Genomic DNA, 14,940 nt, shown 5'->3' on the forward strand with positions numbered 1-14,940 from the left:
CCAAGTGACCTTGGGCAAGGGTCTCAGCCATTCTGAGCTCATTCTCAGAGGATGCTGAAAAGGGTCCCCACCCCGCAGGGTTGTCAGCCTCCTGACAGGATTAGCAATGAGGTGGATAATGCCTGGTGCAGTGCCTGGCACACACTGCTTAGAAGGCATGGAGGTTGCCAGAGATGCCGGATGCTGGTGAAGACTGAGATGACGACGGTGACACTGAGGTCCCAAGTCTGCTTTCTGCCTCCCTTGTTAGGCTAGGGGTTTCTCCAACAGCTGATTGTGGTGTTTTCTCCTTTCTCTTCCTTCCTACAGCCTCACCTCCTCCCCACAGTACTAATTCACTTACCAGACCAAGAGGGCCAGGGCTGGGGTGCCCCAGACAACACATATTCCAAAGCCACCAGACCCCCTGGTTGGGCTGTGCCCTCCTGAAGTGAAGGAAAGGGACATGCCATCTCCTATGGGATTCAGTCTTCCCACCCTGCCGTCGCCCCCCCAGCCTCGCCCCTACCTCACGTTGTCATGTTTCTGGATGTAAATCTTATGGAACATCATATCCTCCTGTTTGGCGTTGATGTCGGCTTTCATCTCCATGGCAACATGACGGGGAAGGACAGACAGCAGGAGCCGCTCCTGGAGGGGAAGCAGATGCTTTCATCATAGCCTCTCCCCAGCTTGGCAGTCCCTTCCCCTCCCCAGGCTTCACTCCTCCACACCTGTGTCCCCACCGCAGGGCCCTGGAAAACCTCTCAGGCTCTCCTCAAACTCAGGGGGCTAACACTTGCATGCTGGGGGCAGAGACATGCCTCAGGGGGGCCCCCATCTCCCTGGGACACCTCCTGGTTCTTCAGTTACATGGGGAAAAGCACTCCTGGTGAGCCTGTAATACCAAGCACCTTGGGTCAGAGACCTTGGGCAAATGACTAAACTTCTCTGAGCCTCCAGTTGTTTGTATAAATGGGGATGGGGCTGTTGGAGCTTTAGATGAGATTCATTCAGTCATCAAATATTCACTGCGAACTGACCGTGTTCCAGGCATCATGCTGGGTGCCAGGAGTGATAACTGGGGCCAGGTTCCGCCTTCACAAGTGCCCAGTCTCCTGCGTTACAGGTACTATGGGGCATGGAGAAGGGGGACCTGCCTGAGGCGACGGAGAAGTGGGGTGGTCACAGAGGACTTCGTGGGGACTAGAGAATGACGTGCTCCATTTTCACGGGATAGTGGCCCAGGAGGACGGGAAAGATCCCTGACCTGAGAAACTGAGAAATTAAGATCAGCTGAAGGGGAGGTTGGAGGGAAGCAGGGAGAGGGGCCAGGGCCTCCCTGTGAAGTGAAGGAGGGTCACATCAGCCCTTGATGGAGTCTGGATGTGGCCTCCTCTTTGAGTTCTCCTCTGGGGCCTGCCTGCTCCAGAGGTTCAGCAGCCCCTGGAGTATGCAGCCTCTGCCTGCACCCTCTGCAGCCCCTCCCCATGCCAGGCGCTCTGCCAGGCTCACTCATGGATCCTCTCATCTGGGGCCTCTCCTCCTGGCGGCCCGCAGCCCCTCCATCTTCCCTCCCGTCCCCCAGCAGCGGAAGCTGGGCCACTCCCTCTCCAGGCCCTAAGACTTCTGCTCCTGCACCTGTCTAGTTCCCCTCCCTCCTTCCTGCCCCACCTCTGTCCTCTTCCTGCTCACTCCTGCCCTCGGGGAGCAAGGCTTCCACCAGTACCTCCCCTGGTCACCTCCCAAGCCACTCCCTGGTCCATGTCCCCAAGTCTTCAGCCAGCACCTGACATCATGCCCACAGCATGCTCACCCTCCCAGTGGCTCTTCTCAAGTTCCTTGCCTTTGCCCATGGCACTCCCATCTTCCAGGTCACCAAGGTCAAGGCCTTGCTCCTCACCTAGAATCACCATCCTCACACATGCTGTTACCCTTCCTTGGGCTCACCCCCTTCCCAGAAAGAGGGTCCTGGCTTCAGCTGCCAGCATCCCTTGCCACCCTGGGCCTTCCTGTAGAGTCCCCCATCACTCTGCATTTCAGCCTGTTACTGGGGCCTCCTGAGGGTGGGAATGTGTCTTGTTGGGCTTAGAGCAGACAGTCTTATGCTCAGGAAGCTCTGGTAAACTAGTGAGGAATGGTGCTTTCTGTGGACAGGCCTCCATCAGTGGGCACGGCCATTATAGACCATCTCATATTTACTGAACTCTCCATAAACAACTACTGGTGATAAAAATACAAATGAAGGACAATTCTGTGGAAATATAGGATGACCGGGAGAAAGTGTGCAACAAATTGTTTAGATTCATGAGAGACCTTCCTACATTTCTGACTAGTTCTGGGGCTGAGGACCAGGAGGAGTGGGCAGGGGATGGGTGGGGAGCAGTGCTGGATTCCCTCATCAGGTGGCACTGAGGAGCATCCTCGGATCTAGGAGCACCCCCTTCTGCAGAGGGCAGAGGAGGCTGGACTCCGGGCCATGGCTGGGTGAGGAATGCCTGTCCCCTGGAAGCAGGCCTCCCCTCCCTGGCCTGAAACATAGTTTGGTGAACATATTCCCCCCCACCTCCCCCAAGATCCCTGTGAATTTGCTAGAATGTCTAGCCTGGCCAGGGTCAGCACAAGTAAACTGTGATGAACTGTAAATGCTATAAATGCTAATTTTACTGCAAAAGGGTGAGGTCCAGGCGTGGGGGGGCGGGGGCGGCGGGGGAGGCACTCCCTAACCCAGAAGGATCGGGAAGGTACCCTGATCTCAGGTAAATGATGCTGGGGCCTGAGATGGGCATGAGAGAGGGGGCTTTTGAGGCAGATAGGGGCTTGGGTGTGAGCAGGGTGCAGAAGTGAGGTAACCGTGTCAAGAAGAGACAGTGGGAAGACTCAGGGACACCTCTGGGCATGGGTTCCATTCAAGAGCTGGACCAGGAGCCTAGATGGGACCAAGAGAACACATGGGAAGGCCAGGCCTCAGATGCGACAGCCTGAGCTGGGGACCTGGCCAGACACAGGGGTCCCGCACAGGGCTGGAAGGGAAGCGGGAGCAGACTATGACTAGGGGTGGAGGGCCTGGAGAGGCACTGCAGAACTCTGCCCCCTGGCTCAGCTGTCTGTGTCACCAGCCAGGCCACTGTAACTCCCTGGACTGAACCCAGACAGAGGCAGAGGGGCACCTCACACAGTGATGAGCTCTGCGCTCATGGGGACTGAGCTCGTGAGGGGTTCACGGAGCACCGGCTGTGCCAGGCAGGAGGGCGCACGTGACTACTGCTCTGCTGTCCAGGCCTCTGGCTCCCTGTCCTCACGATCAAAGGCAGACCTTCCATGTTTACACCTGCCACCCGCCTGACACGGTGCGTAGCTCAGAACAGAACTCCACCAGTGTTTGGGCAGGCTGCGGGGAGACGCTAACCTAAGAACAGAGCGAGGCCCCTCCGGCTCGGAGTAGTGACCTTCCTTCTGAGAGCCAGGATGAGTCCAAGCCCAGTGGGAGCCCCAGCACCTGGCCGGCCGGCCTGCTTCCCGCCCCCAGCTGCCCCCGGGTCTCCCTCCAGGCCTGCTGTCTGGGAGCAGTGTGCCCGGTACAGCCTCAGAGCTTCTATCCAGTTCACACGCATGAGAAGACACAAGGGTGACCTGGCCAGACCCGAACGCCGAACAGAACGCCCCAGGATGCTAGACAGGGAACCCTGACAAGTCCTCAATCCCCACCCCACCCTCAGCCAGAGGAGCATGCGGGGGCAGGTCTCTCTGCCTGGGGCTCATGGAGAGAAGCCCCCGAGTCTGTGGCCCGAATGAGTGACCTGCCTCCTGGCCCCAGAGTCCTGAGGGTGAGGTTTAGGGTGAGACATGGCCGTCTTCCTTTCTCGAACTAACCAGACCCCAGAACTCGGCACACAGAAAGTGCCTCGTGAGGGCATCATGGGGCTGACAGCTTGGGCTTCTCTCCTTCCCCCTCCCCCTCCCCGGGAGCACCTTCATCCCAGGAGGGAATGCTGATGCTCTCATCACCCAGTTCATCAGCCCTGGGGTCAGGAGGGAGGGCCGCTTCCTGCCTCCCAGGGCCTGGGTGCTCAGTTTGAGTGCGAACCACAGGGAGGCTGAGGAGGCACTCTCAGCCCAAAGCTTGAGCCCAGAGCTCATTCTCCAAAGCTTCTTGAGAGCATTCCCACAGAGCCAAGAACGCTGGGCACCCTCCAGAGGAAACATCCCCCACGGCCTGGGCCCCCACCCGGGAGGGGCTGGACAGCTGCCCTGAGCATCGCTGGCGGGCAGGCAGCAGCTGGGCAGCCGCGCGGGGCAGGAGGGTCTCACCCACCTGCTGCTGGTTCTCCCGCTGCGAGTGGAGCCGTGCCTGGATGCACTCCCGGGTCTCCTGGAAGGCCTGTCTCTGCGAGACCTCAGCCGGGTAGTGGGTGCACACACCCACGATGTTGGTACAGGAGAAAATGAGGACGTTGGAGACGAGCTGCAGAGGAAAAGATGAGGACAAGAGCTGAGGCCTGGATCAGGCACTGGTACCCCAACCACGACCCTCCCACTCCTAGGGCTCGGAGCCCCTAGGTCCCACTGTAGCAAACACACACCTAGCTGCCAGCAAACAGATGCCAAGGGCTCCCACCCACAGCCAACTACTGGGAGCAGCCAAGTGCAATCAGTCAGGCTCCCTGATGTCCTCAGAGCCCAGAGCTTGGCTGGCCTGCGACAGAATATGGCCCTAACAATGCTGAGTCACAGAATGATTATCCTGGCTATGTCCATAGTACCAAAGGCGACAAGGTTAGGTGTCCTGGGGATGCTGTGTCAGAGCTGTGGGTGTTGGGGTGGCAAGGCCACTGCAAGCAAGTTTCCTTGAGGGGGATAGGACTTCATCATTTGAAAGAGTGACAGGGTCCACACAGGACAAAGGACTGCTCTCTCACAGAGAAGCCTTAGCTGGCTATTCCCCAGGGATCAGCTCCAAGAAGCAAATAGCTGCTGATGTGCAGCACTGTGTGAAGTCCTCTGGGGATGGAGGGGAGGATGAGGTCCCCAGCCAGCAGGGATCAGTGTCCACACAGGTCTCATCTCCTTCTCTACACCAGCACCAGGGCCTCCCGATGACCCTCCCCCCAACACACCAGTTGGTGGACACCCTCCTTCACCCCCACTCCACATGGACGCCCATCTCTGTGCTGACAGAGATGTGTGCAGAGAGACACCACTGCCATCAGGTCACAGGGACAAAGCTGAAGTTCTTTTGAAAGCAATACTCACTGAAAAAATAAGGGAAAACACAACACAACCCGCAAAAGCTAGTTGACAGAGCACATTCCAGATCTGGTCCCTTGGACAGCAAGGAGATCCAACCAGTCAATCCTAAAGGAAATTGACTCATAATATTCACTGGAAGGACTGATGCTGAAGCTGAAGCTCTAATACTCTGGCCACCTGATGCGAAGAGCCAACTCACTGGAAAAGACCCTGATGCTGGGAAAGATTGAGGGCAGGAGGAAACGGGGACGACAGAGGATGAGATGGTTGGATGGCATCACCGACTCAAAGGACGTGAGTCTGAGCAAACTCCAGGAGATAGTGAAGAACAGGGAATCCTGGCTTGCTGCAGTCCATGGGGTTGCAAAGAGTCTGACACAACTGAGTGACTGAACAACAAAAGGTGCTGTTTGGCCAAAACTGCTCTTGGCAGGTAGAGCTCCTGGGCAATCTGGGTGAAGCGATTCTGGTCCTGCCCTTGACTCAGGCCATATCAGACAGAAGCCACACAGGCTCAGCTTTCTAAGCCTCAGTCACTCCCTCCAAACATATCGTTCTTAGACCCAACTGCTACAGCAGAGCTCAGGCTGGGCCCCATCCCCACCGGGAGCCCTGCATTGGTCTCCAGTCCACTTATCCATTTGGATCCCAAAGAGCCTCTCCTTGAGACTTCAGTTGCCAGGCAGTGATCGGCAGCAGCTCCCACATGCTTCTTCCAGGGTCCTCTTTTTCTCTGGATGTAGAAGTCCTGTCCTTGGTGCTGCTCTGCCTTCTACCTGAAGGCTTTCCCCACCCCACCCACTCCGAGGTGGCCCTGACTTCCACCCAGGCTCTCAGGCCCACAGCCATGTGGGCTCCATGCTGGAGGCAGTGCCATCTTTCCCTGGAGACGACCCATACCATGTCCATCCCCAGGCGATGCACAAAGAGACTTTTCCTCTCCCATCTCTGTCTTGCTTCCTCCTCAACTACACGATAGACTCTAGTGTTCTGGCTGAAAGACACTGTGGGCTCCCCTCAAGCACTTCCTGGCACCCCCAGATGCCTCCCTGAGGAGCCTTCAGGGAGAGGGCAACTTGGCTGATGGTCAAAACTCCCCACCCCCAACCCCATTCACCCCAGAATCCTACCACTGTCATTGTATATAAACACATCCTAGAGAAAAATCCCACCTGTTTGTTACGAGCAAAGAAGACTTCTGATACATGGAAGCTTACCGTCCAGTTGAGGAGATAAGTGGTCACAACCGACAGAGAATCAGCAGCAGGAAGCGGGAACTGAATCATGCCAAGCAAACAGGAGTAGAGGAGAGCACAGGGCAAGCGGAGATCTCTGGGAAGCCTGGGCTTGGGGTGAGGGGCATGCTTGGTGAGGCTGGCAGACATGAGACAGAGTATCCCTGGAGAGAGCAACTAGACTAGCCAAAGTAATTTTGAAGAAGATGAACCAAGTTGGAAGAAATACTACTCAAGTTCAAGACTTCCTATAAAGCTACCATAATTAAACTGGTGCAGCACTGTTTTAACAAAAGAAATATAGGTCCGTGCAACAGAATTGAGTCCAGAAATAAACCCTTATGTTTATGACTTGCTGAGTTTTGACTAGGATACCAAGACAATTCAATGGGAAAAGAATGGTCTTTTCAGCAAACTTGCTATCCCATATGAGGTAGGAGACTTTACCTTGTACCATATACAAAATTAACTCAAAATGGATCAAAGACCTAAATATGAAAGCTATAGCTATAAATTCTGAGAAGAAAACATAGGTATACCTCTCAATGACCTAGGATTAGGCAGTGATTTCTTAGACATTACATCAAAAGCACAAATGATAAAAGAAGAAAAGATAAATTGCACTTCATCAAAATTAAGAAGCCTTGTGCTTCAAAAAGAACCATTAGGAAAGTGAAAAGACAACCCATAGAATGGGAAAAAATGCCTGCAGATCATCTATCACACCTAAATAAAGGTGTTATATATTTTTGACAAATATACAAAGGCAACTAAATGGAGGAGGATCATCTTTTGCAGCAAATGGTGCTAGAACAATTGAATAGCCATATGATTAACTCAAATCTCACAAAATATTACAAACATTTATTCAGAACAGTTCATAGGCCTAAATGTAAAACCTAAAACTATTAAACTTCCAGAAGAAAAACCTTGGGTTAGGCAAAAATTTCTTATATACCACAGCAAAACATGATTCATAAAAGAAAAGATAAATTGATAAATTAGACATCATCAAAATTAAGAACATTTGCCTTCAAAAGACACTGTTAAGAAAATGAAAAGACAAGCTATAGAATGGAAAAATTTATTTGTATATCACATATCTGATTAAAAGACTTGAATCCAAAATTCACTAAGAGCTGTCAAATCAAAAATAAAAAAACCCTCAAACCACTTTTTAAAAGAGCAAAATATTTAAGTAGACAATTTACCAAGATGATATAAGGATGGCAAACACAGAGAAAGATGGAAATAATTAGCCATTAAGGAAATGCAAATTTCTTACAAAAAACAATGAGACACTACTAAACACTATTAAAATGGTTAGATAAAATTAAATTTAAAAAATGAAAATAAGGACGTCCCTGGTGGTCCAGTGGTTAAAAATTTGTCTTGCAATGCAGGAGACATGGGTTTGATCCCTGGTCGGGAACTAAGATCTCAAAAGCCTCAGAGCAACTAAGCCCACATGCCATAACTGCTGAGCCCACGTGCCAAAACTAGAGAGTCTGCACATCTCAATGAAAGATCCCTCATGATGCAACAAAGATCCCGTGTCCCACAGCTAAGACCAAAAGTAGCCAAATAAATAATGCGCTTTGTGGCTCAGTCGTGTCTGACTCTTTGCAACACCATGGACTGTAGCCCACCAGGCTCCTCTGTCCATGGGATTCTTCAGGCAAGAATACTGGAGTGGACTGCCATGCCGTCCTCCAGGGGATCTTCTCAACTCAGGATCAAACTCAGGTCTCCCGCATTGCAGGCGGATTCTTTACTGTCTGAGCCACCAGGGAAGCCCATGACTCTGACAACTTCCTGTTAAAATGTGGCATAAGACTGTCTCAGTTTGGAGAACAGACACAGAATTGGAAGTATTTCTGAGTTCCAAGTTCTAGATCTGAGTCTTGTATGATTAAAATCTCAATCCCTTGGTCTGCCATTTTGGTGTAACAGAATTAGAAGTAGTTGGAGGAATGACAACTGGAATTTTAATTGACAAAATAAATCTCATTTCTTTACAGAAGCACAGGCCTGAAACCCAGTCTGGACCAGGCACTTCAGGGAGACTTGTAGTCAGGTAGCCAGTTGCCTAGTTTTATAAAAAGTAAGGTTACAGTTGCTAGCTGTCAGCAGACATTGTTTTGAGAATGTTTTGTGGCATCCAAGCCTAACACAACTCAGAAGACTCAAGTGTTTAGCAATACAAGGTCTAGTCTGAAATTACACCCATAGTATCACCTAGTTATTTCCTTGGATGTCTGAGCCATAGCTACTCTATTTTGACTTTTAATTGTAAAAGTATCCTTAATAGCCAAAGCAGATGTCACCATTAATTATGTCAGTGTTTCTCTGAGCTTCCCTGGTGGCTCAGATTGTAAAATCGTCTGCTTGCAATGCTGGAGACCTGGGTTCAATCCCTGGGTTGGGAAGCAGCAACCCACTCCAGTACTCTTGCCTGGAAAATTCCATGGATGGAGGAACCTCGTAGGCTACAGTCGATGGAGTCACAAAGAGTTGGACACAACGGAACAACTTCACTTTCACTTTTCAGTGTTTCTCTAGGTATAGAAGATGCAAGAATTGGGACTCATAAAATCTTCTCCTAAAAAGATCTAACTATATGAAGCCCTGTTTTGCCCATTTTTCCCAGAGCACAGAGTGCACAGAAATAAGTAATAAATAAAAATAAATATTTTTTAAAAAGTGAAAAGAAGAAAGAACTGCCAACACTGGTACTGGTAAGAGTGTGTAGCAGCTAGAACTCTCATACCTTGCTAGTATGAATGAAAAATGGTACAGCCATTTTGGAAACAGTCTGGCATTTCTCATACATACACTTGACCAGCAAGCTCACTCCTAGTATCTGCCCAAATCACATGCAAAGTTATGTTCAAATGGAACAATCTCATGATAACACATAATAACACGGATGAGTCTTAAGTTAATTATGCTGAGTGAAAGAAGTCACACTCAAAAGGCTACGTACGTAAATGACTCCATTTATATGGCATTCTGGAAAAGGCAAAACTTCAGGGACTGAAAACAGATTTGCGGTTGCCAGGGGGAGGGGAGAGTTTGACTAAAAGGGATGGCAAGAAGAGATCTTTCGGGGTGATGGGACTGTTACATACCATGATTTTGTTGGTGGTTACATATCCATATACCTTTGTCAAATCCAAAGAATTATACACCAGAGAGGGCTTCTCAGGTGGCACAGTGGTAATCTGCCTAACAGTGCAGGAGACACAAGAGACACATGTTGTACCCTGGGTCTGGAAGATCCCCTGAGTAAGAAATGGGGACCCACTCCAGTATTCTTGCCTAGGAAATCCCATGGACAGAGAAGCCTGGCAGGCTACAGCCTACTGGGTCGCAAAGAGTCAGACACTACTGAGTGTGTGTGTGTGTGTGTGTGTGTGTGTGTGTGTGTACACCAGAGAAGCCAAATTCTACTGTATATAAATTGTTGTTATTGTTTAGTTGCTAAACTGTGTCTGACTCTTTTGAGACACCATGGACTGCAGCCCGCCTGGCTACTCTGTCCATGGGATTTTCCAGGCATGAATACTAGTGTGGGTTGCCATTTCCTTCTCCAGGGAATCTTTCCAGCCCAGGGATTGAACCCACGTCTCCTGCATTAGCAGCTGGATTCTTTACCACTGAGCCACCAGGAAAAAAAAAAGAATAAGAGTAAAGGTCCAGGAGGGACTAGCAGAGAGAATATGAGAAGCCGGCTGGATAGGGAAAGGGCAGCTTTTCCTCTCTCTGAGGCCAGAAAGAGGAACCAGAGTCTATTTTGAGACATGACCCTCGAAGTAATTATCAGCTGGCCTCTGCGTATCTCGGCACTAATCCTCCTGGCCTCTCCTGCTGTAATCTGACTCTTCCTGCAGCCAGAAGGCCAATAGCAACAGAGGGTGTAAATCCAGGTAAACCGATGTGCTGTAACCCAATAGGGTCCAAATGGCTCAGCTAAGCTTAGCATGCCTCAGTGTTCCTCTCTCCCATTCACTAAACAGACAATGGGGTGAGCCAGAAGAGAGTGCTAGGTGTGAGAGAGGTCTTCAGAAAGGCCTGTTGGAAAGGGTGATTTTGGCAAACTGGACCTGAGAGTGAAAACGCTTAAGAGATTAATATATCAAACACACATACACCCACCAAAAAGGCAAGAATCTGTGCGGCAGGTCTTAATAGATGCTAAGATCCCTGTGCAGACGCAAAGGTTATGAATGAAGAGAAAGCTTCAGTAAAAGCTGATGGAATTCTGAGAACAGTCTTCCAGAAAGGAGTTTGTAGCTTAAAAATGATCTCACACCTCAGGCTGCTGCTGCTGCTACTAAGTCACTTCAGTCATGTCCGACTCTGTGCGACCCCGTAGACGGCAGCCCACCAGGCTCCTCCATCCCTGGGATTCTCCAGGCAAGAACACTGGAGTGGGTTGCCATTTCCTTCTCCAATGCATGAAAGTGAAAAGTGAAAGTGAAGTCACTCAGTTGTGTCCGACTGTTCGTGACCCCATGGACTGCAGCCAACCAGGTTCCTCCGCCCATGGGATTTTCCAGGCAAGAGTACTGGAGTGGGGTGCCATTGCCTTCTCCGACAGGAGGGTCCAAATCAAATGCTAACCAGCTTTCTTCTCCACTAACAATGATGATCAAATATTGAGCCCCTTCATACATGCTTATGCAAAATACTTAACTAGTAAATAATAACAGGTATCAGTCACAATAACAGGTAAACAAGGCCTAATTAAGGGTTTGTTGCTTTTCCCTGTGCACACTTCACAGGACATGTCCAACCACATGAAAGAGGCATGTGTGTGTGTGTGTGTGTGTGTGTGTGTGTAAAGGGATACCTACATCATAGCAGGTGGAGTAACAGGGACACCTGAGAATACAACAAACCTCAGGCCTTACACTGGCCTCAGCATCTGCTTTTAAAACCATCCCTGCAGATGGTTTGGGTCTGGGAGGTCCCAGGACCACACCAGGAGAAACCCCAGGAGAGGGGAATGTTTGGAATTCTGGTCTCCAAGGGGAAGCCCAGAGGAGGTGCCTGTGCATATTTACAACTCCACTGGCATTCCTAACTCCCCAGCACTTCAGAAACCTGATCTCTCCTGTCTGCAGGCTGCAGGTTTGATTTGGCCACAGTGAGGTTACTGCTCAGTGTGTGCAGCGCCTCTGCGGCGAAGCCTGAAAGGGCTCCCAGCAGCTTGCCTTGGGCACTGCCATGCCTGCTGCCCCTTTGCTCTTGAGTATTCAGGGCACCCCACGGGCCCATTGCCATAGGCATGCTGTTTGCCAGTCCTGAGAAAGGTGAGAGGCAAAGAGGAATGAGGAATGAACTGGTTTGGAACAGAAGAAAATAAGCTAGGAGGACCTCCTCATAATCTACTATTCTGCATGGGTTCTGTTCTGGACAGGTCAGCTGGTAGTTCATAGGGTGTATCTGGTGGGGGTGGTACGAGATAAAGAACCAGAATTCCCCAGGGAGCCAGATTAGGTGACTGGGGCGAGGGGCCAAGATGTCCAGTTATATTTGAATTTCAGATAAACAACAGGTGTTTTTTAAAGTATAAGTATGTCGTGTGCGATAGTGGGAACACGTGTGTTAGTTGCTCAGTCGTGTCCGACTCTTTGCAACCCCACAGACTATAGCCTGCCAGGTCCCTCTGTCCATGGGATTCTCCAGGCAATAATACTGGAGTGGCTTGCCATACCCTTCTCCAGGGGAACTTCCCACCCCGTGATAGAACCCTGGTCTCCTGCATTGCTGGCAGATTCTTTACCATTTGAGTTACAGGTACGTCTTTAGTGGGAACATACTTATACTAAAAAATTATTTATCTGAAATTCAAGTTTAACTGGGCGACCGTATTTTCACTGGCAACCTTACCAGGGAGACTTTTCCAACCTGCCCTCCCCCAGCTCTGACACCCTCCAGAATTGGCCAAGCCCTAGCACGCTAAGGGTGACCCAGCTCCCTCTCCACCCTACTCCCTCTTCCATATCCTCTCCCACTCTCAGAGGCTCCTGCACAGACAGATGACAGTGCTTCCTCTTCACATAAGGGTCTGAAATCACCTCATTTCAGTGCAAGCCAAAGCCAGGATCTGATTGTTCAAATCCACCCACCTGGACACAAGGGGCAAGATCATCTCAGAGTCCCTAGGGACTGAGGACCAGCTCCACAGCACTCTGCAAATGTCACTGGGACTCCACATTTAAAAGGCAGAATCCTTTCTGTTCTAGTCCTTTTTCTGTTTACAAACACACAAAACTAGCAACCAAATAACTCCCCAATAAAAGGAGCTGACAAGCCTGATAAGGGTTCCTTCTGTCTGGCCCAGATTTCATTTCTCCTGAATGGTGCTGGTGGGAAGCTTGGGGGACCTCAGTGGAAACCCATTATGATATAAAATAAATCAAAGAAGGATAATCTTAAAATATATATACTCAGAAGGCATATCAGCAGGGCTCCTTGTATACTGTACCAAGCATTACTAGAGGCTAAATGACTTAAAAAAATAATATATATTTTAACTTTTTTCATCATAGTGATGCGTCTTTAAAAATTTTCCTTTACAAAAAATAAAGATTGTTGTATGCTTTTTTTTTTTTTTTTGGCCATCAAAGCCACATTATCTCTGCCTGGGGGCTTTTGTGATGAGGTCCTCTTTTATGGAGGTGGCTGGTCCGTCTCAGTGGCTCTGGACAAACAAAACCAGGCTCTCTGCTCTCTTCATTCCTATTAGGGGTTCTGCCCAGGTGGCACCTCTTTCTCCTCTCCATTCCAGCTAGGATATAGCTGCCTGGAGCTTGTCAATCTTACTCAGACTGGAATCCTCTCTGCAACTATCCTCTATGTCAGAGATCATCATATCCCCTTACATCAAGACACTTTCCTGATCAAATCCCACCAATAATATAAAGCCCAAACTCTTGTGTTGATATTAAGATTCTATAAGTCTCATCAGGGGCCACATTCCCCCTTCTTCTCACTAGTTCTATCATATGGGCTACTTACTGCCTCTGGAAATTACCAATCTACAGTATGATTCTAAAAGTATACTGTTTACTTAATACACTTTTATTATTACTAAAAACAAATTAATAATTAGCATCCGCTTAATCCATATTTAGAAAAGACAAAGTAGACTAAAATAGGACATGTATCTGAGAATGATTAGGTGCAGCAATTTACAACCTTCAAAACACCTTCACAGGTCGTATTTCATTGCATCCTCACTGCATTCTTCTAAGAGAAGCAAGTTGGGCGGCATCACCTCCTCCTGCTAATGCAGGAACTAATGCAGGAGCCTCGGCCACACAGCAAGACGGCAGCAGAACTCAATCAGATTCTCAGAGTTCAGAGCTTGTCCTGTTCTACTGTACTAAGCGGTTATTTATCTCAACTTAATTTAGGTCCACTTTTGTTTGATTCTATTTAATAAAGGAACACTCAACTTTCTTTCACCCTCTTCCTAGGTGCCTTAGGCCTTCTTTATAGATCCTGGTCACATAACACGCTGCTGATTAGGGACCTACTCACAGCCACTGCCTCTAACCCAGCTCTATCCAAGGAACTCGCCACTGTGAGTGAGAACGGCCCATCGCCTGTCTTCTAAGGCCAATTCTTACCCCAGTAGAGGTTTCTTGAATTCTTTTTTCATTGATAGAGATCATACACCACACGACAGCAGTTTCCAACCTTTTTGGTGCCAGGGACCGGTTTTGTGGAAGACAATTTTTCCACGAACCGGAGGCTGAGGGAATGGTTTCAGGATGATTTAATAAGCACGTTCCATTTATTGTGCACTTTATTTCTCTTCTTATTACATCAGCTCCACCTCAGATCATCAGACACTGGATCCCAGAGGTTGGGGATGCTCTGGCCATAGAATTCATCCTTTTAGAGTATACCATTCAGTAGCTTTTAATGTATTCTCAAGGTTGTGCAGCCTTCACCACTAATTCCAGAACGTTATTAACATCCCTTAAAGAAATCCCACACCCATTAATCATTGCCTGTTCCCCACCTCTACCTCCACCCCGCCCCCAGCTCCTGTCAACTACTAATTTATTTTCTGTCTTGATGGACTTGCCTGTTCTAGACATTCATATAAATGGTATCATGCAATAGCCTTCTGTGTCTAGCTGTTTTCACGTAGCGTAATACTTTCAAGATTCTTCTCTGTTTAGCATGTATCAGTACTTCAGTCCTTTCTATGGCCAAGTAATAGTCCACAGTACAGGTATGCCACAATTTGTTTATTCTTTCATCAGTTATAGGCAATTGAGTAGTGTCTACTTTTTGACTCTTATGAATAATGCTGCTATGAACATCCATGTTTCTATATATGTTTTCAGTTCTCTTGGGCATATACCTAGGACTGGAATTGCTAGATGTTATGGGCTGTTATGTCCATGTCCCCTTCTCCTAAATGCATATGTTAAAACGCGAACACCTAATG

At 49.1% G+C, this 14,940-nt stretch overlaps 1 protein-coding gene across 1 annotated transcript in view; it reads right to left on the reverse strand.

Moving 5' to 3' along the window:
* The window catches only part of ADCY5 (adenylate cyclase 5), a 159,018-nt gene that overhangs the window by 62,910 nt on the left and 81,168 nt on the right, over window positions 1-14,940 (reverse strand). Inside the window, exons 2-3 of the mRNA XM_025285182.3 lie at window positions 4,295-4,444; window positions 509-630 (exon numbers count right to left, since the gene is read on the reverse strand). Coding sequence (XP_025140967.1) covers window positions 509-630; window positions 4,295-4,444 — 272 coding nt within the window. The remainder of the gene's footprint in view (window positions 1-508; window positions 631-4,294; window positions 4,445-14,940) is intronic.

The sequence above is a fragment of the Bubalus bubalis genome, chromosome 1 (assembly GCF_019923935.1).
Source record: "Bubalus bubalis isolate 160015118507 breed Murrah chromosome 1, NDDB_SH_1, whole genome shotgun sequence".
Taxonomy (NCBI): Eukaryota; Metazoa; Chordata; class Mammalia; order Artiodactyla; family Bovidae; genus Bubalus; species Bubalus bubalis.